Source organism: Marmota flaviventris, chromosome 1 (genome assembly GCF_047511675.1).
Source record: "Marmota flaviventris isolate mMarFla1 chromosome 1, mMarFla1.hap1, whole genome shotgun sequence".
Classification (NCBI taxonomy): Eukaryota; Metazoa; Chordata; class Mammalia; order Rodentia; family Sciuridae; genus Marmota; species Marmota flaviventris.
The window spans coordinates 48897330-48924836 of NC_092498.1; the positions used below are offsets into that span (position 1 = coordinate 48897330).

Sequence of the window (27507 nt, forward strand, 5' to 3'; positions counted from 1 at the left end):
GTCAACCTCTGGCTGTGCGGGACAATGGGGGTCTGGCCTCCTCTTCTCTTCCTAAAGGATGAAGGAGTCTTAATGAAGAGACGTTTTCTCCGCCAAGATTCTAAACCCCAGCAGGTTCCACTAACTCCAGGGCAGCGAAACCACCGGCAGCAGACAGGGGGAGGGGCATCGGTATGTGAATCGCTACCCTGGGATCCAGACCTTGAGCCACAGCCGCGCCCCTCCGCCCCTCCGCCCCCCGCGCGCGACCGGGGTCCGCCGCACGCTCCCTCCGCGGTCCTGAGCCCCCGCCCCCGCCGGGCGCCGCGGCGCGCACAGCCGGCCCGAGCGCGCACCCGCACTCAGGAGCTGCTGCGCTCGGAGCGCTCAGACCTTGACCGCAGCAGCCGGCGACGGAGGCAAACTCCCGCCCGCCAGCCCTCCCGGCGACATGCGCCTCGGCTAGCGGCTCGCTGGTCCCCCGCGCCACCACGCGTCTTTTTTTTTTTCTTCCTCTCTCGATTCTCTTTTTCTCTCCCGCACACACGCACACACAGTCTCACATCAGTCTATACACTGGAGGATAAAAAAAAAAAAAAAAAAACATTGCCTTCGTGCCCCCTCCCTCTCCACCCCCAGCAGCGGAGAAACGGCGCGTTGAGGGGCGCCGGACCGTCTGGAAATGCTAATCCTCAAGCGCTTCCTCGCTTGCATTCAGCTCCTCTGTGTTTGCCGCCTTGGTGAGTGATCAAGACCGCGGTGGGGTTTCATCTCCGGGCCCGGTGGGACGCGGTTGGGGGGATTTCAGAGTATTCCCTACTAGCTGCCGCCGCCATCTAGAGCAAGCAGAGAACAGGGACCATCACCTCGGATCCCGCGATGTTGGCGGTGGCAGGACGGATGTCAGCTGCGTGGGGTACGCGCCCTCTCCCCAGCTCCTGCCTCCGCCACCTTCCCTTTGCCCACGGGGATGCTCAGGACCCTGGAAAAGAGGTTGCGTTGTTAGGGCCCCTGTCCCCGCCGCTCTCTTCCCTCTTTTGCAAAGTGTGGAAATAGCCTTTTAGATACACATAAGAAGACAAATAAGTGAGCAGAAATACAACTGCGCCCAGGGGGCTACGTACTGTGTGTTGCGTTTTGCCGTTCATTTTTATGCCACGGGTATTATGGACTTAAATGGAAGACACACGTGTCTGTCGTGCATTTCACACACACCTGAAAGGTAGTACTAACAGAACAAGCACCGACCTGACTGTTCAGTGTTTTTTAGTACTTTCAATTTAGTCACATTCAAGTCTGGGCAGTCTTAAAAAAAAAAAAAAAAAAAAAAAAAAAAAAGTTTCAATCAAAATATCAGCCTTCTGCCCTGCTGCCAAAGTCAGAGGAGAGCTGCAGGTTGATGGATTTGTTCATGGATTCGACTTTTTTTTTCACCGCCTTCCACTGCCATTGCTTTCCAAAAAAGCCAGTTCGAATATTTGCTTGGGAAGCAGAATTCGATTTTCCCGTCATTTTGCAGAAGAATTGTAAGATTGGATTTTTTTTTTGCATGTTATTAATGTTCCCCTCCCCTTCGTGAGGCTATTTAGCCAAGATGGAATGTAACATATGGTTTGAAGGCATTAACCTGAAAATTGGAAAATGTGCCTTGGTTTGTGGGTACACATATTTAACCCCTTTTAGTCAGATAATCCCACTTTTAAAATTTCAGATTGTTCATAATAAAGAAGATATTAAACCTGCATTTTCATCCAGTGAAGGTGCTGCTCTTGGCACAGTGACCTTTACAAACAGAAATTATTTTCAAGTTCTACCTAATGAGAAACTCTTTGCAAATATGATGATGACTGCCCAAACCCCACTATATTCACTGACATGATTTAAATTCCAAAAGCTTTATCAAAGTGCTCAGGGGTGATGTTATGCACACAGTTGACATATAAGATTTGCAGGGGATTCTTTGTTCCTGGTGATGCTAAAACCTTACAGTTGATTCTGGAGAGGGGAAGACGTTTTTAAAAAGTGCTGTGATCATTGAATACACACCTGTTGAATTTACAGTTCTGCATTTCTGTTATGGATCTATTTTAACAACAGAGCCAGATCCTCTTGAAACTTGAATTATTATTTAAATAAATCTCACAGTATTAAGGAAAGAAACTAGAACATTGCTTTGTACCTCACCAAAACAACAGGCTGAGAGTATATTGTGAATTTAAAAAAAAAAAATTGAGATAAAATTCACGTCAATTTATCTTTTTAAAGCATACAGTTCAGTGGTGTTTAATATATTCAGTTACACAACTACCATTAACATTGAATTCTAGAGCATTTTATCACTTCCAAAAAACCCTCCATGCTCATTAGCCATCATTTTCTGTTCCTTCTGACTCGAGCTCTTGCCAATCACCAGTCTACTTCCTGTCTCTATAGATTTTCGTACTAGACATTTCTTATAAATAGAATCATGCAAATGTGGCCTTTTCTATCCTGCTTCATCCTCTTAGCATAATGTTTTCAAGATCCATTCATGTTATAGCATTTATCAGTCCTTCATTCTTCTTTATGCCTGAGTAATATTCCATTAGGTGAATATACCACATTTGCAAAGTTTTTTTTTTCTCATCAAAGCATTATTGTAGAGTGCTTTAATCATATAGACTTTGATTTATTAGACATTTATCTTAGCTCTTTGATGATATAAAATTTAAGGGTAAAGAATTCAATTCACTGTTTAAGATGTTCATCCCAAACTAATGTAATGACATTGAAGTAGCTTCTATTAGAACTGAAAATGTGTTTTCTTTTCTTTTTCTTTCTTTCTTTTTTTTAAAGACTAGAAGATGACTCCTTTTGTATTCTTCACCACTTTAACAATGTTAGTTTTTTACACTGTTGCCGGCCGAGAGGCATTGGCAATCTAAATGGGATGAATATCTTGATCTTGGGGTACAGTGTTTCAGAAATGAAGTACATTATCTACAAATGGCAGTATCCATTTCAATTATTTTCCCTCAACACCTACTTTTGTGTTTTTATATGTATTTATTCTTCATCTTCATTGTCCATAGAGTCATCTAGCCTGGCACTTGTAATGGGTGCTCATTCAAAGTCTGAGGACTGTTAGGGTTTGCTGGGCAGGATGTTAGCTCTGATACAGTTTGAGCTCTAATCTGTCATTCTTATTATCCAGGAAGGAGCTGTAGGTGTTCGTTGTTGGCAATTAAGAATGCCTGAGTGGTCAAGACAGCATCACTTTCTGTGCCCCAAGTGTTCTGATGGTTTGAACTGGGCAGGTAGTTGGCACTGCTTCTTTCACACAACTCTCCAGGCAGACAAGTTATCGTTTGAGTGGATGACTGCAACAGATCTTTTCCTGAACCACTGAACAGGTGTATCTTATGGGAAAATCTGCGGTGGCTTTCCTGTAAGGAAGCTTAACTGTGAGTCATAGAGGAGAGCTAAGTGTTTTGACAGCTTTTAAGGAATCATTTCTTTCCATTAATGAGAACTCAGTATCTTTGACTTACGTAACTTATAGTACAACAAGGTACATTAAATTGAGATTTTAAAGAATTGTTATTAAATGTGTAATGAATCAGATCCCAGTATTTTAGTCATGTCTTACTGCTGTGGGAGCCACACCAAATACGAATTGTCTCTAATACTTCTGCAAGATTTAATTCCTTCATTTAGCCTTGGTATGGAGTCAGTGGAATTCAACATACTGTGACTCTCAGCTTGGTCAATTTTCTTCCAAAACTACCACAAATATAAGGTGTATATTCTCACCACTCCCCTATAACAAGTCCCATTTCATTGCTTTTGATTAGGACAGCAGCAATTTTCTTTGTTTCATTTCTTCCTCCTTTAAGTTTGCCAGGACGAATCATTTCATCAGTGAATTCACTTCTGTTCTCATATCTGCACTAGAGCTTAGGAATCTCACTTAAAATTTTATGTTGTGGGAATTTTGCTTCTGGCCAAAACTTTTTTTTTTTTCTTCTGCAAGTATGAGCTGCATTTCCCCAATGCCCTTACTCCAAAAAGATGAGCTATGTTTAACCTGAGAGTTTTGCTTGGTGCCCCTTTGCCAGCTCCTCAGACCAGAGTATGGAAACAGAGCCCTCTCGATCAGATGAAGAAAATGGGTTTGTGCTTTATTTCCTGTGACCTTCTACTCCAGTATCTATCTGGTGCAGTCCCAGTACTGAACATTCTCTATCCATTTTATCATCCATCTTCTCCAAAGAGTACTTTGTGACAGGTGTTTTGAACTTGAGGAAACAGGCACAGAGAAGTGAAATGACTTACTTAACATCACACAGCCTGTGTCAATCTGAATATTCCTTCTGACCCCAGAACCTGATGTGTTTTCTATTTTCACCTCCAGATCAGTTTTCTGTTAGGAATTTACAAACTTGCTTACATAGGAGGTGATGCTGCTTTTTTTTTTTTTTTTCACAGTCTGGATTGCTTTATTATGGAGCCCCTATGTGACTTTTCCCATGTGAGCCCCATTTATTTTCCTTTTTAAAAATTCAAGGCATAATTTCCCTTTTGTTCAGTGTACCAGCTGAAGGTCTTGACAAATGCATATGTTCTTGTAAGAACCCCCACAGTCCAGACATGAACCAGTCCCATGGGTGCTACTTTACTCACCCGTGGCCTGTTTACTAAATGCTGACATCTGCCAAGCATCATGCAGTGAGGCACTAATAATTTAGCGGTGCATGAACATACAGACTGCTGGTATTTGTGATGCCTGCAATCCAGCTAATCCGATTCAGTCCCCAAATTGAAGCTCTTCTTTAAATCTCACTTAAAATACTTTCTCAGTTCACAACTACTTGAGACTAACCATCTTTTCCAAATATCTCTCAATGTGTTAAAAGTGTTAACTCTCAAATATTTTTAAATGCTTCCCACTCCATCAAGAGTGCCACTGGTAAAAGAGCCAATATAAATTTTATATATATATATATATATATATATATATATATATATATATATATATATATATATATTTCGATTGTGCTTTAATTTTACATGTCTTGTTGGAAGTAATCCCTCGAAAGAACTTTAGGTTACAGAAGGAAACCAATTTCTGTCTCATAATCTTTAGAAGATATGTATGTCATATGTATGTCATAGTAGGCATTAAGGGAAAAATTATTTTAGTCTATTATACAATCCTTAAATGCTTCTCTTTTAAAAGGATGCTCTCCAGTGTCATAGCCACTAGGTATGTGTGGCTGTTTAATTTAAAACCTACTAAAATAAAACCATGCACTTCTTGTATCACCCCAGCCACACGTTCAGTGCTCAGTAGGCCGTGGAGCTAAGGTGGGTGCTACAAGGAGCAGGGCTGATATAGAGCTGATATTTCCCTTGAACAGTGCTGTCTGAGAACAGCAGCAGCAGCAGCAAGTGCTGGAGATATAGTCAGTTAGTAGAGTGCTTTCCTTGAACAAAAAAGGCCCCGGGTTCAATCCCCAGGAAGAACAAAATGGTAACAAAAAGAACAAAATAGTAACAACAACAAAAACTGACAAAGGAATGAAGGAGAGCACTCATGAGAAAACGCAACTGAAAAAAAATTCTAAAGTCATTAAAATTATTTGAAACATTGTAGCAAGGTTATTTCTGGTTTATGTAGTCTCAGCCATGGAGACATTATGGTGGCCATTGATTAAGCAGCAATAGGTGAAGAAAGTTAAGGGCCACTTTGAATCTTTCATAGGCTGTGGTTCAACAGTTGGTGGTTGGAAGTGAGTCATTTCCCAAAGCACATTTTCCAAATTTGTTCTAGCACCCACTATATTGTTTTGCAATTCGTCTATGTCTCCCGCTACCCCCTGACCAGCTCCATGAGGACAAAGACTGTATTTCGTTCTTAGCTTTTTGGACCTAGAATCCTGGGTAGGTGCTTAATAAATTCTTAAGGCATAAAGTCCTAGAAAGATTGTACCATGAATCTTCTTACACAGCGTTAGCTTTTGGTTGTTGAGATTGACCAATTTCCATTGTTTTTTCTTCCTTTCTTCCTTCCTTCCTTCCTTCCTTCCTTCCTTCCTTCCTTCCTTCCTTCCTTCCTTTTGATATTGATCCCAATCTAAGAGTTTGGTTAGCATTTACTTTGACCTGTTTTTAATAATGCCACCTGAGGCACCAGTACTTCACTTTCACTGATTCTCTCAGAAATACATATAAACACCACCTGGATCCAGACACTACCTGTGCATTAAAAAACAAAGGTCCCATGACTGATACTGCAGGTGTAGTGGCAGGAGTAATCTTGAGGGAGCATTGAACTCTAGATGAGTTGTCATCAGTGCTTCTTGGTTATGTCCCAGGGTTTCAGGGCATAAAGTCACTGTGTCTGCTTCTGTGCTGAAATAGTTAGCAGGATGTGCTCAACAAAGACTCACTGAATTGCCAGCACTAATGAATATGAAGACATTGGAGTGGGAATTTGGACTACCTAGAAAACTTTATTGTTATCTTTTAAATCAAGTTATAGTGCTTTTCAAATACAATGAAAACAAATAGCCAAGGGAGGAGAGGGTAATGGGAGTGAAGGGTGTCAGTAATGAGAAATGAAACATCTTGAACCAAACAAGACAGTATTGTCTGTCCAAGGCCATGTGATTGAATAAGTCCTCTCTAGTCAAGATGGCCCAAGACAGTTCTGAAACCAGGCAAATGATGGAGAGTGTGGTTACATCATGTGGATGCTGCTGTTTTAGAGTTTGAATATTGTTTTATCATTGATATTAGGGATGATGGACAGCACCTACCTTAGCCCTGCACAGAGCGGATGTACAGCATGTATTTGAATTGAGCTGAATTCAGTGGATTGGAGGCGGAGATGAGTTTGTCTCACAGGTGACAAAAGAAGGAAAAAGGAAAAATGCTCTTTGTTAGGATCTTTGCTTGATTTTATTCTCATCAACCAACCTACCTTCCTTCCTTTTTATTTTTGTGGTTTTGCTGTTTCCTCTTCCTGTTCATCTTCACTTCCACTGAGCATAAATTTAAGATAATTAAATAGTCTCAGGTTTCCTCAGCATCTTGATAAAGAATTTGACAGAGAGAAGATGAATGCTATTTGCTATCATTATAATAAAAGTACTTTTAATACATTAGTAAAATTTGGAGGGCTTTGTAGTTAACATAATTTTTTAAATATTGGTTAACAGATGTTTCTACTAAAAATTCCAATGTGTTAAAATAGGCTGGTTGTCTTTTTCTTTTCTTTCTTCCTTCTGATATTTGCCCACAGGTATTAAAGTAAACTCAATTATTCAGGGTCCTGGTTGTTGTGAAATTGTTGGTCTTATTTAATAAGTATGAGTCAATTTATGTCCACATTATAAAGAGAAATTTTTTTACAAGTTTCCTTGGAAATGTATTTCTTATATATTTGGGAAGAAATAACTTATTAATAAGGAAGAAAGATTTTTCTGTTAAAATATGGATAATAATGACTAGGCTATGTTTCTTTCCAATCTTGGAGAGTCATTCTGCCTTCTCTCTACCTTCCTTTTTAGCACTTTCTCCATACTTTTCTACTCTTTTAGCTATCACCACCACAACTGCTTATTTCTTGAATCCTAAAGCCCTAACGTATTTACCTAAAGATGGGTCTTGAACTGTACTTGCACTTTTCTCAGAACCGATTAACTCAGCACCAATGAAAATGGTGTTTTTTTGACACGATGTCTTTTAAGAGATTGTGGTCACAACTAGAGTCCTGAATACATGCTCAGAAAATGCTGAGCAGATAGAAGGAACTTCCTAGATTTCCTCATGGCTTTCACTCATATTGTTATCTGATTATAAATTATTTCTATAATGAAATCTTTACCTATCTGCATCCTGACACATTTTCTTGAATATTCTAAGTGTGTCAGCTGCCACACAGGTGTGGATATCATGAATGTGTGGGATGCTGCATCATGTTTGTTTCAGTTCACAAAAAGGACGATGGCCATTGACTTAGGTCAGGAGTTCTAAGTCCTGGCTGCATTTTGGGCTTATCTGGTGTTATGGACTGAGTGTGTGCTTCTTTTCAAAAATCCATCTATTGAACTCCTAACTGCCAATTTGGTGATTTTGTTGGGGTGAACAGATCTTCCGGATGGAGCTGTCATGAATAAGATTAGTGCTTTTAAAAGAAGATAAAACCAGAGCTCTGTTTTTCTACCTCTAAGGACATGGGCACGAAGGAAGCCATCTGCAAACCAGGAGGAGGGCCCTCACCAAAAATCAAATCTGCCATCCTTTGGATATTGAACTTTCCAGCCTTTAGAACTGTGATAAACAAGTCCATTGTTCCAGCCAGCCAGTCTATGGTGTTTTGTTATAGCACCCTGAATTAACTAATGCCCTTGAGTAACTTCTAAAACATACTAATGCCCAGGCATCAAATCAAGATTTTTTTTTTTTTTATAATGTGTAGGTCCTGGGCCCAGACACGGATATTTTCTTAAAATTCCCCAAGTGATTACAGTATATAACGGGGTTTAAAACCACAAATCTAGGCCAAACTCATGATACTACAAGTCTTAGTTCATTTTTCTTAAGGTAGAGATATTGGCAAGTTTTATAACAAAGCCAGTGCCACAGGACAAAGGCCTTGGAAAACTTCCCATCCCTCTCTTTATAAGGCAGTTTCAGTTTCTGAGTAACCCTAGAAGGAGGAGTATGGACTACAGTGGTTGACCTTATAGTCTTTGCAAGCCAGATTTCAGGAGGCCAGACAGTCTGGGAGCTGGTCCAGAGACTCAAGTGTATCAGCAGGTGGGAGGACAGGTGAAGCAGCCTTGGAGATGGGCTTTCAAGTGCCATTTATCAGGACACAAGCACATCAATATCTTTCATTTTGTCAATAATACATATTCCTGCTATCCCATTTTTTTCTTTTATGCAAAATTTGTCAGAATTATTTCTTATTTCCTATAAGAAATTTCTATTTCCTATATGAAATAGAATCAAGATTTATCTATGTATTTTTTTCATTTCAGCAATTTTTTTCTGTGTTGTTTCTCAAATAAAAGTGTCATTATTTATCAGGTCTAGGCTATTTGTTTTATTATATAGTGCTTTAAAAAGCACTAATAACTTGATTTCAAAGATAACAATGACGTTTTCTAGGTGGTTCAAATATCCACTCTCATACCTTCATATTCAATAGAGATGATGTAAGAGCAAATTATTTCAGTGAACCTTTGTTGAGCATTTCATGGTAACTATTCCCCAAGGGATAATATTCCTCCACTGGTCTACTAAATCTTCACAAGATAGAAAAATCCACATGTAAGTAGTTCTCAAAGAATTTGCAGGGTGTGAGAGTATGAGTTGTGTGGGCTTATATTTAGTCTTAAATTCACCTTCAGACAGATTTCTAGGAGGTGGTGGGCTGGGGCTTAGACCCTGCAAGGTAGATGGGTAAGGCCTCAAGGTCACTACGGAACAAAGAACATCAGGGGCAAAAAGGACTGGATACAAGAAAGCATGGAATAAGAGTCAGAATGTGGTGCTTGGAGGGAGGGTACAGTTAATTAGAAGGGTGTTTTGGAGTCACAGTCTTAAAGAATAGGCAAGGTTTCCAATGACTGATTGAAGAGTTTAGAATTTGACATTTCTCCATTGCTCAGTGGAAGACAACTGAAGTGTTCTGAGCAGTGAAATGACTTTAGCAAATGTCTTTGTATTAGGAGGAGGATGCAGGTATCATAGGGCAGAGTGGATTGAATCAGAGAGAGAGAAGGAATCAGGATGATTGGCTGAAAGGCTGTTAGATCGTGGCAGTCACAGTGGAAACTTGATAGTTTATTTGGAGTATGATATGTCCTCTTTATATACTACCTTTATGTCCAAGCACTTTCAAATATACTGCCTCACTTGGTACAGATATAGTTGGTGTAGTTGATGGGACCTGATGCCATTTTCTGAAGAATGAGACTAGGCTGATCAGCAAGGAAGTGTCTTTCCTTGTCAGATGAAAACTGTAGCAGGGAACATGGAGTCCAAACACCCATGAAGGAAGAGTAGAGGCAGCCACTATGTACAGTTCTACAGAAGCTGGTAATTTGGAGGATAGAAAAGAAGAAGGAGGAATACAGATTGATGGTTTAAAGTCTGCTTATTTCTTAAATGGTAGAATTCCAAATTTTTAGGAATTAAACAATTCCTCTAATTCACTCAGTATCTTGAGTAGCAATAAGAGGGAATGATGTTCCTTAAAATGATTTATTGTAGTAAAAACCACGGTCACAACTAAACTAAAATAAATTTTATTTTTGTTTTGTTTTGTTGGATTTGAACATATTCTTAATATCAGGACAGGATTATCATGTGCCCATCTCCCAACTGTTTGTTTCATTCACCTTTAAAACCCTGGGTTTGTACTTCCTATAATGAACACACGTGCTCTGGTGGCATTTCAGCCAGCAGTCTGCCAATACAGATCCTCTCTTAAATAACCATGTGTTCAGGTTGCTTAAAGCCTGTCCTATCCATACTTCATGAACTAGGATTTTTGTAAATGACTTAAAACTTGTATTTTACATAAAAACAGTACAATGGAAAATAATCCATAGACTAGACTTATCAGATCTTTAAAAAAAAACAACTTTAACAACTTTTTCTATTAATTTATAAAAATACTGTAGTATTTTGTCAACTACTGTTTATCTCTTAAGATAGATGTATTAAGGACACATGAAAAGTGAATTAATGACTCTAATGGTACAAAATGGCAACCGTTGAAGATGGAAATGTCAGCACATTTTCCTTATTTAATGAAAAAATATATTGTGTGATAAAGAGTTGGATGCAAGACCTTTGTCTAATTAAATGTATGGCTGACTGAATTATTCTTTAGAAAGGTTTGATTGCAGTGAAGTTTCATCTGATGGTTTTCATCTGATGGAGTAATAACATATAATGTTTAGGCATATAAATCCATTTATGTAAATATGTTATAAAAATTTATATATGTATATATGTATAAATAAGGATATATATGCATGTTCATGTGAATATATATGATATATATGTATTTTTCCTGCAGCTTAAAACTGATATTGCTTTATTGGGAACATTAAAAGATTAAATTCTTCGTGAAAATTATTAAGTTTAATTGCAGCACATTCCTGGAAATTTTGAGTCAGACGTTTCTGCCTTTTACATAAATATGGGTCAGAAAGAATACCTGCTTCTTCCTGTGAGTTGAACACAGTGTTGTCTCTGTCCAAAGGAGTTGGGTCCAGTTTAGGCCAATGAGACTCAGTTCAGCAGATGTTCATGAGTAGCTATTGTGTGTGTGTGACGGTACTTAGACTTTAAGAAATACTTTTTGTCTTTGAGGAGTTAATGTAGTTACAGATATAAAATATGCCCGGGTGGAAGCATACCAGAATAGAGAATAACATAATGAATACTCGAGTGTTTGGATCCAATTTTAAGTCTGTGGAAAGTCAGAAAAAGGAGACTCAAAATAAAGACATGAATTCATTTTTAAAAGCTCCTTTTGAACATGAACATTTGCTGTTTCATTTAATTGATATAGGCCTTTTTATATCCCCCCCACCTTGTGCTATATTCAAAAACAAAAACAAAACATAAGCCTACATTACTTATTTCTGATTATTTACTTAAGAAACTTGAATGCAGAATTTGATTTGGTTTTGCATCTGTGTTCTGAAATGCTTTTTAGTTCTCAATATCTCACACTATTACATTTAAAATAATTGTACAACTAGAAAAACCTATAAGCAACACATGCATGTTAAAACACTCATGAATTTTCTGTTCAACACCAACTGCTAGGAAAATGTCACATAATGCCTGCAATGAAGCCAGTCCCAACTCAAGGCTTAATTTTTGAAGGTGGCAGCTGCTATTTTTGTGATAAAGGTAAATTTTGGTGATAAAATTTCAAAGACTTATTTAGTATGCACATGATTCTTGGCTACTCTGAAGAATTATGAACATAGATGGCAATAGTATCTGCAGGATAGATTCCTGTGAAGAAGAGTAAAGAGTGAAATCGTTTTTAATTAACCAAGAGTGGCTAGGGCACATTGCCCTTAAGTCCTTTAACATACAGTACAGTCTGGGTACCATCCTGCCCACAAGAAAATATCCAATGATGCCTCTGTCATGCCTGTGATTCCAACTTATTCTTATCTCACCTTTTCATTACTTTTTAAAAAAACTATTCAGTATTCTTGGCAGAAGAAATCAAGAAAATACAAGATGCTTCTATATTCCCCAATAAATTCTTTAAAATTTCATAGCAACCCCTCTACCCATGTAAAATGCCTATTAAAAAAAAAATCTTTCAGTTCCCTATTGGAAGGAACTTTACAAGACATCCTCTTTTTCTTCTTTTTCCTTCACGGTTTTAAATTAGAATCCTACGGCATCTGTCAATTTGAGGGGGAAAAAAACTTCTCATTTTTACAAATATGACAAGTGATTAAGTTGTATTAGACTCCATGGCATTCAGACAAGTGAAGATAAAATATTCAGCCAGATAGTGTCTCTGCAATGATAATGGCATATAAACCTTTCCCCACGGGGTAGATTGGGTCTTCTGATGGTAAAGTATACCTCTATGCAGCAAGTTTTCACTTATAAATCGAAGAATGCTGGCTTTTTAGTGGGATTTTGTTTTTGTTTTTGTTTTTTTAACTATAACACACAGCCTGCTGGAGATTTGTTTGGGTGATTGCGCTGCTAGAGAAAACTCACTGAAAATAGGTCATCAAGAAAAGATTAATATGGGCTTTTTGTGCGGAAGTAATTACACTTGATTATTGCATTCTGTTTCAATACAATATGCTGGACCATGCAGTTTCAATGAGAAAATATTAGTATGTGCACTTCTAACCCTACTTAAGATTTTTCAACTAGAGTTTAAGTTCCCATTGATTAACCCTCATGGGTTCCTTAATAACAAAGAATGAGCAGCCTTTTTGAATGTTATATGTGTTCTTTTTTTATTCACCTGGAAATTCCAGATATACATATTTTAGTTGATCAAAACACAGCTGAGAAGATTCAACGTATTAAATATCACACACACACTTGGCCATGAAAATAGCAACAAACCTGTCTGCTATTAACCTAAGAAATCCTTACCAGCCTGCTGTACACAGTTCAGTAGACATCTTGTGGACATTAGTTGACATAAATTATTGCTTTTCCAAGGGCAATGTTAAAAGGCTTTGCCAGTTTAGAGCAATGGATATTGAAATACTTAAAGGGACTTACGTCCTAGGAGAAGAACTTTCTTTAACATAGAACAGTTTTTTCTAATTCTCAGAAATTCTTCTGCCACAGACTTCAGTAATGAAATATAATAGAGGTATGTAACGGTTTTCAACCATGGAAATATTTGAGAAAATAATGGATTGGATTTTGTGTTTACACTAATCATCATTGGGGAGGACCCATAGGCTCATGTGACTTTTGATATCATATTAAGTTCCCTTATTACATGATGAAAGGTGCTTCAAAACCTGATCTTGGGCCATCAAGCTTTCCTTGAACCTCTACACATGTGCTCCTTCACTCTGACTCCAAGTTTTCATACTTCTCTGGTGGCTGTTGGCCTCATGTATCCTGATTGTCTTACTTCCTCTGTGACACCTTCTCCTACGCATCGCCACTCCTACGTCCATTCCCACCCCACTCATGATGGCAATACCAATACTGCATTGCTGTTGTTTCCAAGGCTTGCTCTTTCTTGAGGAAATCTGAGCTCAAGATACTCAATCACTGAGCTATAAAGTCTTGAGCACCTAGTAGGTGCTCAGGAAATCCTTGTGTCATAAGTGAGTAAAATTCTTTCCAAAGTAATCTCTTAAAAATCAGGAAATATAATAGGATCTCTCCAGTCAAATGTTAAGTGGTGCTACCACCTCGGCTCATTCAGCATACTAAGAAGACATTCAGCACAGTAAGAAACTTGGGATCACATTTGCACATTTGCAGCATTTGGAATTAGAATTCAATTCACCCTCAAATTTGCTCAATCCCTCTTATTTTAAAAAAGGTAAAGTTAAAAGTAGGTCAATCAAATCACATTCTCATTTTACCGGGTCCAAGAGTCTATATAGATTTTGGACTGAATTGGCACACAATCATGGACAACTTCCTCGGGGCTTTTACTCTTGGCATTCAGAGTTTTAAGAAAGAAAATTAAGTGATTGGAATAGAGTACAATAGTGAATGCAGAAGAAGGGAAGAAAGATGACTGTGGCCAGAAACAGGAGAGAAAGGGAACTATAAGTTTCTTTATTCTACGTAGCGGTGGGAGAATCTACTTTTTGGCCTGCACAGCGGATGCACCATTTCTTTGGGTAAGTTTGCCCTATGTTTCCTGTCAAGCCAGGGTTTTAGTGAAACAAAACGATACCGGATCCCTCTCGCTAACACCTCTTCATCCCTCCAACACCCCAGCCAGTGCCAGCCAAGAGCATTTCTCTCAGTTCCTTTTATCCCTTTTTACCAAGAACAAGATCGGAGATATGTGAGATCCTGTCCGATTCAAGCTTGGAGAAAGCACCATGTATTTCACAGCCACGGGTTACCTGATGCTGTCAATAGCTGAATTGTCAGCATTTTATCGTGGATCTGATGCTTTAAAAGTTTCGAACAGCATAAGAGATTTGTAGAGGGAAAGTTATTTTACTTGGAACAGAGAGCCCATGTTCTTGATACTTCTAAGTCTTAAAACATGTGAGAATATAGCAGAGTTATGTTCTGCCCTACTTGGAAGGCTATGAGAAATGTTCTAAAACCAAACATTTTGTGTCAAGAAGCTGTTTCTCCTCTTTGGGCTGCTGACATTGTTTACAGTTAAGCAGGAGAGTCCCTAGAGACATGAGAAACACTAAGAGATCATGAAAAAAAAAAACACCAAAAAACAGATGGCTAAAAGTAAAAGTCTATCAAGATGGGGCAAATGTCTAAAGGAAAATTGTAGATGTAAAGATGTAAATGTTCTGTCCAGTAAAGATAGCGTGGGTTGTAATGAGGCTAATAGACAGAAATTATTTATAGACTTCTGCAAACAACAGGAATCTATGAACAACAAGAACAACAATAAGAAAGTGAAATTCAGAAAAAATAGAAACTTTTTTGTTTCCTGATTAAAATGGGACAAATCAGCCACTAAAATTCACAATCACTTACACTGAAAAAAAAATAGTATTTTTAACTTACTGTGAAGTGGACTAATATTGGATTATCAGTAGTTTTAGAAATTATTTTGAAATGTTGGTTTTAAACTGCCCAGAACAAAATGCAATCATCATGATTTCAGAAAAATAAGAGCAAATAATATATCACAGGAAAATAATTATAGTACTCAGATGCTTCATTAAGGAACACTGAAAAACAGACTTGAAATACTGATGCTTGACAGAATATTAATTAGGTGATTAGAAGTTTAAAAGCTGTTATTTTACTATACAATAACTAGAAGTAGCATCATTTGATCTAATGAGGAGCTGGCAAAGAGCTATGTAAGCAGGATCAAGGTTCCTGTGGGACTTAATTTGGGAAAATTGTTTCAAGACACAATTATAACAAGAAATGAAGTGAAGTTTTAAAATTATGAGCAGAGAGAGAAATTGGGTAGATTTAACATTAATTTTTAAGGGAGGGATATTTTCATGCTGCTTTTAAAACACTTTAATTTTTAAAAATTAGTTAAAATGAGATGTGAGCCAAGCATTAAGTATAAGGAAACTTTCAAAAAATGCCTTTATAGTTTTGGTCCTTTGGAGGCAATATTAGTCATAAAATTATGTGTAGTCTCTGTTTCTTGAAAAATTTACTATGGTTTCAGAAGTATTTGATAATAAATTATCCTCTATGCAAAAGCAGAGGGGGGCAATAAAATATTAGAGAATATAGACCAAGGTGCCATGAATTTCTTTAGAGGCACTGTCTGCCATCCTGAAGCAAGACAGTGTCACTACTCACAGCTCTCTGCCGCATCTTAGCCATAGAATTCTTCTTTTATTTTTTTTTGTTTGCATTATATCCATGCATAATTAAACCACTGATGTTTTCTTTCAAATTATTAACAACATATGATAATGCAAATGCATCAGAAAATGTGGAGAAAATGTAAGCGCTCCTTAACATTTGTTTCTGTCAAAAAAAAAAAAAGCAAACAAACAAAAAACCCCACAAATTTTCTCTTCTCCATTTCTATTCTTCCATTTACCACTAAACTTTTGGAGTTTTCCATTCTCAGTCTCCATTTGCTGCCCTCTACTTGCTCCTGAACCCTGTATCAACAGGATTCTGTTTTTCCACTACTCCAAAAAAAACTGCCCTTATCAATTTCGCCAGTGCCCTCAAGAATTCTATATGCCATGGTCATGTTCTTGGTACTCATTTTATTGACCTACAAACAGCTTTTGACAGTTACCACTTTGTTGTTTGGGGACACTTTGTTCCCTTGACTTCCAGAACACCACACTTGCCTGGTTTTGCCTGGTTTTCCTGCTGTTTCACAGCCACCTGCTTCACTGGCTCTGTCGCTTGTACTGGTTGCTTCTTATCAACTTCCCAAACACTGGAGTCCCCTACACTCCTGCCTTAGGCTGTCTATAGCATGGATCTTAAATGTCCTTTAGAGGTCTGTATGTTAAAGGTGTGGTACCCTGCCCCTGTGATGCTATTGGGAGGTGGTAGAACTTCTAAGAGACCTAATGGGAAGAAGTTAGGTCATTGGAGGCATATCCTCAAAGAGAATATTGGGACTCCAGCCCCTTCCTCTTCCTCTTCTTCTCTTTTGCCTCCTGGTCATCATGAGGTCATCAGTTTGCTCCAACACTTGCTCGATGCCATGAAGTACTGTTTTGCCACAGGCCAAAAACAATAGGACCAACCAACCATTGACTGTATCCTCCAAAACTGGGAGCCAAAATTAACCATTCCTCTTTACAAATTGATCATCTCAAGTATTTTTTCCAGTAATGGAAAGCTGGCTAACACAGGCTGCTTCTATTTCCTGTGCATATTTACGTCACTATCTCATTATCATATTCTCAACATTAGTGCCTCTAAAATTTGTATCTCTGGGCCAGAATTCTTACCTGAACTTCAAAGTCATGTATTCAACTGCCCCTTTAGACACTTGATGCACTTTAACTTGATCTCCTGACCATCTTCCCACCCCAACCCCTAACGTCTGTCGTCTTCATCCCCAAACATGGAAACTTGATTCAATGGCTCAGGCTGAAGACCTTGGAGCTACCTGTAATTCTTCCCTCTCTCATCTCCCTGTGTTGAAACTGTCTGCAAACCTCAGTATATCTCTGGGCCATATTTTGCTCCCCAGGTCTCCATTACCTCTCACTTGCTTTATGTCACCAGCTTCCCAACCAGTCTCCCTGCTTTGCTTCACAAATAAACCAAGGTGATTTTGTTCAGATGTAAGTTAGATCATGTCATTCCAGTTTCCTTTTTCAACCAGAGTAAAAACCACCATCTCTATAGCTGAGACACCTCAGGGCCTTTCCTTTTCTGTTTCTTTTGCTTTAAATGCCTTTATCTTTTATTTTTTATATTTGATACTGGGGATTGAATTGAACTAAGGGTGTTTAACTGAGCCACATCCCAGTTCTTTTTATATTTTATTTTAAGACAGGGGCTTGTTAGGTTGCTTAGGGCTTCATTAATTGTTGTTGCTGGCTTTGAACTTGTGATCCTCCTGCCTCAGCCTCCCAAGCCGCTGGGATTCCAGCCGAGTGCCACCACACCTGGCTCTTTTATCATTCTTTATGACTCACTTCCTTATCTCTGGGATTTTTCTCATTTTCATATTTTCATTAAAGACTCCCCAATTCCCCATAGTGCAAGTGTACTCCCCTATATGCTCTGTCTGCAGCTCTTATTTCCCTCCTTAACTTGTATATTTTTTCCAAATTATTTTATTCTCTACTTTCCCTGTTAGAACATTAACCCTGTGTTCACAATATAGTGCCAATCCCCAGCATGGAGGGCCTGGTACACAGTAGGTGCTCAGTAAATATTCATTAAATTAATACATTTAAATATCCTTCCAAGTATTCAAAATCTGAAATGCTCCAAAATCTAAAACTTTTTAAGCACCTACATGTCTGGCCATAAATGGAAAATTCCGCATCTTAAAACTGTTTTATCATAGGTTGTTAAAAATATTCTATGAAATTGCCTTTACGCTATGTACATAAGATGTAAAAAAAAAAGAAAAACTTTTTTCTTTTTCAGTTTGATTTTGGGTGAATCTTGATTTTGGTTGATATCACTGTTTCTTTTTGTAGTTGCATTGTTATACATAATTCAAGCTTTTTCTTATAACTGTATTACTGACCCTGAAAACCTCATTTTCAGTCCATTTTTAGCTTTTTCTCAAATCTTCCTCAGTTTTTCAACCTCCTTTATTCATCTTAATTTATATCTGTGCATCCTCACTGTTTTACATACTGTTTTTTTGCATAAAGCAAAATGACTGTTTATTCTTTGTGTTTAACTTTTCTTTAACCATATTTTTAATTCTCCTAGACATTAACAAATACACTGCTTCAATGTTTTTTTTTTCTAGTTGTCAAGAGGGAAATTGCTTCTTCTTCTTCTTTTTTGAATCCTACTTCACAGCAAACCCAAAGTGCATTATATGCCACCAGCAGCCTTCTTCCCACCCCCACCAATCAGCTTCCTCCAATGTCTCTGTAACAGTAACTTGATATTGAAAATACAGATTTTATTTTTTTTTTGAAAGACAGTTCTTAAATTACTTTTTACTTTTTCTGTGAACTTACATGCAGCAGCCAACCTTATAAAATGTGTTTGGATCGCTCCTGATTGAATTGCTCCTTGAAGTGATTGTTTAAAGGATACTTAGATAACCTATTTTCCATATCAAACATATATGTCATAGCTTTCTTCTCATATGAAAGACACCTGCATGCACATAAAATTATCTGCTTACAACCTCTTTTTTCCAATAAATAGAAAGACCCACATGACCTCTGCTTTCTCATATTATGCCTTTTAGTGTTGAGTAAAGAATAGAAAGTTCCACCTCAAGGTTACTTTTTTTTTTTTATGTCAGAGCTAGTATATTTAATGGTTGCAGAAGGAAGTCAGGATTGTTTCTTCAAAATTCAGTGCCTATCTATAAAAGGAAGAGACAGAATTCTGACCAGTTAAGACATTATAATGCATACAATATATCAACTTTCTCTCCATAGTCAAAATAATTAAATAATAATTAACTGTATTAAAAGCTATGTATTTGCAAAATGATTATTTTCACAAATATTTAATTTGGTTTTCCTAATTCCCTAAAAAGAAAAGCCATTCTGCCTGATATATTTTAAAGTTCTGCAAGAATTTTGTGTCTGAATGTTACATGGAGACTCTTAATACTCTAAACTCTCTGATAAAGCAGTTGTGATTTACTCCAAAATAAATATCATAATAATATATATCATAGAAGTTTAAGACTTTTTAAAAATGTGATAGCTTTTATATATAACATTTTCTTGTTTGTACTGGTTTTCTTATTCTTTTGAAAATTATTTTTCATGATTACAATCAGGGAAGCTATTCAGAAATTGCATAAACTTCACCCATAAACCAAGAGAGATTATTAGTATTTTTACTAATTTAGTTTACCTTCTTCCTGACATTGTCTAATTACACACACACACACACACACATTTTCTATGTACACACACACACAAAGGAAGGGAGGGACAGAGGGAAGGAAAGAGGCAGGGAGAAAGCAAATATTTTAAACAAAGTTTGAACTATACAAATTGTTGGGTGACCCAGCTATTCCCCTTCTCGGTCTATTCCCTAAAGACCTAAAAAGAGCATGCTACAGGGACACTGCTACATCGATGTTCATAGCAGCACAATTCACAATAGCAAGACTGTGGAACCAACCTAGATGCCCTTCAATAGACGAATGGATAAAAAAAAAATGTGGCATTTATACACAATGGAGTATTAGTCTGCATTAAGAAATGACAAAATCATAGAATTTGCAGGGAAATGGATGGCATTAGAGCAGATTATGCTAAGTGAAGCTAGCCAATCCCTAAAAAACAAATGCCAAATGTCTTCTTTGATATAAGGAGAGTAACTAAGAACAGAGTAGGGAGGAAGAGCATGAGAAGAAGATTAACATTAAACAGGGATGAGAGGTGGGAGGGAAAGGGAGAGAGAAGGGAAATTGCATGGAAATGAAGAAAACCCTCAGGGTTATACAAAATTGCATACAAGAGGAAGTGAGGGGAAAGGGAAAAAAATAACAAGGGGGAGAAATGAATGACAGTAGAGGGGGTAGAGAGAGAAGAGGGGAGGGGAGGGGAGGGGAGGGGAGGGGGCATAGTAGAGGATAGGAAAGGCAGCAGAATACAACAGACACTAGTATGGCAATATGTAAATCAATGGATGTGTAACTGATGTGATTCTGCAATCTGTATATGGGGTAAAAATGGGAGTTCATAACCCACTTGAATCAAAGTGTGAAATATGATATATGAAGAACTATGTAATGTTTTGAACAACCAACAATAAAAATTAAAAAAAAACACAAATTGTTGGGTGATCTGCCTTTTGAATTTAAAATATAGTGAAAATGTTATCATGCCATAGACACCATCATTTTTATTTGCTATATTAGTTAAAATGTAGTTTTATTACATGTCAAAGAAACTGCAAATGTCTGTGTGGTTCCAACAAGAAACAGTTTCTTCCACTTTCCCTTATCAGTCCAGACTGATGGGCCATTTTCCTACAGAGTCCACAGTGGAGATAGTTTACACACTACTGTGTAGAAACCTGCAGCCTTTCAATCTTGTTCTACTGTCCCTTGGGTTGTATCCTCTTCTGCACATCCTTAATGGTCCACAGCTATGATAATATTCCATCAAGTGGAAGGGGAAATGGGGACCTGGTAGGGCCTGCACGCTCACTTTAAATGTACAATGTAGAATAAAGTTTCAATGTAGAAGTTGCACTCTTCACCACCCACGCAACTAAGACTGGGATGCTTAGTGTTGACTCTGGATGGCCAGCTGCTTCACTAAACATTTTGTTTCTGTGCAATAAGGGGAGAATGGTAAATCAAGAGAGCAATTGACAATCCTTGTCCTAATTGTATTCTATTAAACTGGTTCTGACCACTTTTTGTTGTTATTCACAAAGCATCAATAAATACCTCTGTACTTCCAGGTTATTAGTTTGCTGTAACTGTAACTTCCTAATGATCTCCAATATTTCCTCGGTATTTATCAAGTACCAGGTAGTATGCTAATTATTATATATATATATATATATTTTTTTTTTTTCAACTGAATGTAAGGATGTTATTAGGCAGCAGCTCAATATCCTCATTCAGGGATATGACTTAGGATATAAAGACTTAAAAGGGGTTAAATGAGAAGATGTTAAATAACTTGATAATGATCACAGGGCTGGTAAGTGGGTGATGGACCTGAGACTCTAACTTCAAGTCAAGTCCTTGACTCTTACTGTCTAATCATTTTTGGAACTAAATTATTAAAAAAAAAAAATTCAACCAAATGCCTCTGTCTATCTCTAAGACTATTGATACAGATTGTCAAAACACACTCTGGACAACAGGTACCAGTTAATGCATATGTCAGAGGTGTATAGAGAAGTTCCTTTGCCAAACCCTAGATACTTTATAGACCAAAAGAATATAAAACCTGCTATTGTTTTAGTTTACTTTTGTTTGAATAATAATATGGTTAAACAACATTTTTATTAGTTTTTGTTTGCATGTCTCTTGCAGATTGCCTTTTGTCCAAATGTTTAGTCTGTTATCCCATTGAGTTGTCATTCTGCTGTTTCTTATAGAATTAAACAAACTCTTTATCTTAAGGATATATATTTCAGATCTCTCTCCACCATTACCTTAGATTTTGTTATACTTTTATCAGATTTAGAGGGGGCATCTTATGTTTAATTGTTTTTGTCATATGTTATAACTTCTAAATGTTTTGTGATTTATTATTCTGAAAGCAGAGAGACCTCAAAAGTGAAATACCCCCTAGAGCTCCTGATAGTTAACTCTTACTTGAGAGTATTACCCTAATTTTTAAAATGATAATCCCTCCCCTAGAGTGTGAAGGACAAAGTAAAATATGCTCTTGGAGGGTTTTATTTATGTAAATTGTTGTTATCTTTTGTTTAAAAAGCTTGCTACCTGGGCTGAGGATGTGGCTCAAGTGGTAGCATGCGTGCTGCCCGGGTTCGATCCTCAGCATCACATACAAAGATGTCATGTCCGCCAAAAACTATAAAATAAATATTAATTTTCTCTCTCTCTCTCTCTCTCCCCCCCCCCTCTTACTCTGTCTTTAAAAAAATCTTGCTATCTTTAGGTCTAAATCTTGCTATCTTTAGGTCTTTTGAAAAGGTATGTTTTTTATTTTTCTTCTAAAACAGAGGATATACCCTTGGTTCTAGGGCCCATAAAGTTGGCAGGGGCCTAATAAAAGCCTGGTTGTGACTTTCATGTGAAAAGTAAATCATTTTGTTCTGTCTCTCCTGTATCTTTCCTCCACCCTGCCTTCACATCAAGTAATGTGGATGTGGGATTATCAAATTACATTTTTTGAATACAGATACTTGAACTCTACTCTTTTAAGAAAATGTGGACACTTAGGATGTTGACAGTGGATTGATGCCTAACTAGAATTCCAGCAGACCACTTATTCCAAAAACTAACAATTTTTTTTTTAAAAAAAAAATGCTGATTGCAATGCACATAAGACAATAGTTTTAAAGAAAATGTGAATTACAAGAGAGAGTAGATATTTTGTACATCACATGTTGTAAAAGCCTAGGGTATAATGATGTCTTAATATAACCATTGCTACAGTTTTATGAATGGTTGTTATGTATTATTAGTCTCATAAAGATCTTTTTGTCTTAAAATATCATTTGAGAGTCTTTATGGTGACTCAGATTGCCCTATGAGGAAAAGCTGTAGAAGGCATTGGCAATTGCACACCAAACCGTCGAAGAAAATAATTTTCTATGAAAATTCAAAAGAGGGTTCTTCAGATACCCGAACAAAACTCAAAGAAAGTGGAGTTTGTCTTAGCCTCTTTACCCCCTGTTAGGGTTTAGATATTAGGTGTCCCCCAAAACTCATGTGTGAGATAATGCAAGAAAGCTTAGAGGTGAAATGATTGGGTTATGAGAGCCTTAACCTAATAGATGCATTAATCCCTGACAGATAGGGATTAGCTGGGTGGTCACTATGGGCAGGTAGGGTGTGGCTGAAGAGGTGGGTCATTGGGGGCATGCCTTTGGAGTATTCTTTTATCCCTGAAGTGTGGTGCTTTCTCCCCGCCCAACCCCTGCTCCCACTTCTCTTTGCTTCCTCATGCCATGTTCTGAGCAGCTTTCCATCATATCCTTCCACCATGATATTCTGCCTCTCCTTGTGCCCAGAACAATGAAGTGAGCTGTTTATGGTTTGAGACCTCTGAAACCATGAGCCTCAGAATAAACTTGTCCTCCTCTAACTGTTCTTGTCAGGTCTTTTGGTCATAATGGTGAGAAAGCCTACTAAAACGCCCTCTCTGATGTATCCTCTCCCACCCTTCCCAGGTAATAACACTTCAGGTTGCATTTGGAAGGCCAATATCCTCGCTTTCTGCACCTTATCTAGTTCTTTGTTTTGGCCAAATGTTCTAGGCATAATCATTAGTCATGTGCCCACCTTTTACCCCAAACAAATCTCCACTTCTTTATTTTGATTTTGCAGTGCAGATGTCCTCACTGATTATCAGATCAATGTAAGTCATGCTGCGCTCAATGACAAGTAGTTAATTAAAGGACATACATACATTTTAAAAGAACACATTGTCATCAATGATTCTATAATTATTTTAAGTATAAAGTAGGTTTTTTTAAATATTGTGTTAAAAACACATAATATGAAATCTACCTTCTTAAAATTTTAATTGTGTAATACAATATTATACAATTAAACACATTGCTATTCAGGATATATCTAGAATATTTTCATCTTGCATCTGAAACTCTACACTCATTGACTAACAATGTCCCATTACCCCCTCCCCTAGCCCTGGAAACTACTGTTCTAAGAATTTGACTACTTTAGATACTGAAGCATTTTTCACCATTGTCAGAGCTGGAAGCAAAGTAAATATCCATCAATGAATGAATGAAAATGTGGTATATGCATATAATTGAATTTTTTAACCCTTAAAAAGAAGGAATTCATATCATATGCTGAAACATAGCTGAAGCTTAAGTACGTTATGCTCAATGAAATGAAATCAATTATAGAAGGCAAATATTACATGAGTGCACTGATTGCACTGATTGTTGAGAGCTTGGGGCAACAGGCTTTCCGGAGTGAAATGTTTTCCATAAGTTGGTTTCAATCTATTTTTTCCTCCATTAGTAATTCACTTTAATCTCTAGGTTGGCTGTGGATTTATTTAATAATCAACTTTTCTTCAATAAAGAGAAAGACCAACTTAGTTAATATCGTTGCTAATAATAATCTCTTGAGACATTCATAGCAACAGATGCTTCTTATTTGTATTTTCATATAACCTTTATAATGCTATGATAGCTCTTATTGTCTTTCATGTTTTTTTTAAATATTCTTTTAGTTGTAGATGGACACAGTACCTCTATTTTTATGTGGTGCTAAGGATAGAACCTAGTGCCTCACATGTGCAAGGCACGCGCTGTACCATTGAGCCACAACCCCAGCCCCTTGTCTTTCTTATTAATATTCATCTTTTGGCTTCTGTACAGTCTGATTCCTTCCAGAAGCAGAGGCAGGATTTGAACCCACATTTGCTCATTCCAAAACCTTTGCCTTTAACCCCTCTACCCTTCAGAGATAATGTGCTTGACTCAAAATGGTAGTAGGAGTAAGGGTTGAAATAGGTTTGACATAAGTTCATTTTGCATACACATTTTAAAGAACTACTCTCTGTAGAAAAAAAATGTAATGATTTCTTCAAAGGCCAGAATCTTACTTTCCACATGGACACTTTTGGTTTAGGCTTCCTGCTGCTGTGATGCTTTCAGGGCTGTGGGCATTTGTCCTTGTTCTTCTCCATCCCTTTATTCACTCCTCTTCCCTCAGAGCTTTGGCACACAGTTCTATTGGGTGGGTTTTAGTCTGCCCTCTCTGTCACTGTTGATCTTCATGCCCTCAGTTCACCAGGATTCCTAGGTGTGGTCTTCCTGCCTATCTTAACAAAGCAGCATACAATCAGTCTGCTTGCTGTTCTCTGGACAGAAGAGTAAGTGACCAAGAAACATAAAGTGATGGTGTTGGCCAGAAATGCAGAGAAACATCATGACATAGAAGTCACGCTTCTCCATTCATGACTTCATTATTCATTCAGTCATTCAACTAGAGTTTTAGCACCCATTATATTCCCTAAAACCTTTTGATACTGTAAAGGTAAATTTCACAGAAATTGTAAAAAGAACTTTTTCCTAGGGGGAAAAAATAACAACCTGCTAAACACAGGATATAGCACTTTGATGGCATATTTAAATGCTATAATGGCAGGAAAAGATGCCATATAAAGAAGTACAATCCTCAACAGAACAATGAACCACAGAAGCACTAAGACACATCCAAGAATATGTGCAGCTTGCATGGATCTGACACTGCTTGCTGATTTCCTTCAGAGATGTCTTTCAACCATGGAAGAATCTGATGTTTTCTCGTACTCTATGCATGGTGGTCCATATGAAAGAATTCAAAAGAAGCAGGACACATATTTACCCAATCCAAAAATGACATCATTGTTCACATTTCAGATACTCTCTCTGCTGTGAAAAGGAATTTCTTGGAAACCTTTTTAACTGCTGTTTGGGAGTAGATATGATGTAAATATAACACATATAAACTTGGTTATATTCAAATTGTATTTTGTAGAGCATGAGAAGCTGAAGTGTGCTGTCAAACTTTACTATTTTTTTCTTTTATAAAAATAGTGTTTTCTTTCTTGCTATCAAGAGTGCTAAGTTCATTTACATTACTACACTTCCCTGGGTAGGTGAGAGAATCCTCTTGAATGTGTTTCATTACAGAAAACTGAGAAGTCTGCCCAAGAAGTGCTGCTGAATTCTTTTCTTTACAAATCTACATAAGATGGATGCTACCTTAACACCAAGTATGTCTTATTACACAGAGAAGTCTTTTCTGTTCTTGCTTATAATTTGTCGAAAAGTCCAGGAGAGATTTTAGTAACTGGTTGAACTTTAAGGGAAAATAAATAATGCAGCTCATATATGTAAGAAATGAAGGAGGATATGGAACAAAATAGCTAATGGTGGAGTCCATGAAGGATTGGCCTAAGATTACGCACAGAAAGAGCTCAGCAGGGCTCATCTAACACTTCCTTTTATTCACTATCATAAAGCCTCAGACTATTGATACCATTGAAATTCTTCCAGAAGAAACTATGCCACCACTACTTTCCTCCTCGCTTCCCCCCTCAGCTTATTTTAATATTCAGTTCCCAGTATAGCAAAAATCTCTCAGCTTCAAACACCTGTCAGCTCTAATGGCTTTCATTGGATTGAAACAATAGTGATGACAGTATATCTTATTTCCTCCTCCTCTTTGCAATTCCTACTGGGCTTGAGGTTCATGGCCCAATTCACATAAACCATATTTATTTCCTTATTTTTAATATATATATATTTAGTTGTTGATAGACCTTTATTTTATTTATTTGTTTATATGCGAAGCTGAGAATCAAACCCAATGTGTCACACAAACTAGGCAAGCATTTCACCACTAAGCCACAATCCCAGCCCGCGACTATATTTATTTTCAATCACAACTCACACTATTTTTACTTCCTAATGCTTGCAGATCTATTCAAATATTGTTTATGGATCTCTCAAATATATATTTCACATCTTTCTTGCTGTATTACATTTGTAATATTTGACATGTAACACTGAAATATGGAAGATAAATTCTGCTGCCTATATAAGTTCACATTTTGTTTTTTGTTATCCTAAAAGTTTAGATTTCATTAGAATGGAATGATGATTAAGGGATCCCCTCCCCCAGCACACACCCACACAGTCACTCCCTCCTTCCTGAGGTCCTGAGAAATCTTCGATCCTGGAGCTCTTGGGAATCAGAACTGAGCATAGAGAGAGTGAGGAGCTGTAAGCAGACCCTTGTCTTAGTTTGGGGAAATCTGACTGGTGCTCTACAGCTCTGTGCAAGGCAGCCAGCACTGTGGAGCAGCTCTCCACTGGAGCTTGGCAGATCCTCAGACAGTATTACATGGAAGACATGGGTTAAAGGTGCTTTTATGGACTCTTGGAGATCAAGTTTGGGGCTTGGAACAAAAGAGTTTCTCAAGTACAGGCAAATTCTGGAAATACCATCCGTGTCTCGGGAACTAGTTCTATAGTGTGACCTCAGTGTTCTCCGTG

At 37.6% G+C, this 27507-nt stretch overlaps 1 protein-coding gene across 1 annotated transcript in view; it reads left to right on the forward strand.

Annotated features, from left to right (window-relative positions):
* Positions 1 to 653: 653 nt before the first annotated feature.
* Ptprz1 (protein tyrosine phosphatase receptor type Z1) overlaps positions 654 to 27507 on the forward strand; it is a 179171-nt gene continuing 152317 nt past the window's right edge. Inside the window, exon 1 of the mRNA XM_027926385.2 lies at positions 654 to 719. Coding sequence (XP_027782186.2) covers positions 662 to 719 — 58 coding nt within the window. The 5' untranslated portion in view covers positions 654 to 661. The remainder of the gene's footprint in view (positions 720 to 27507) is intronic.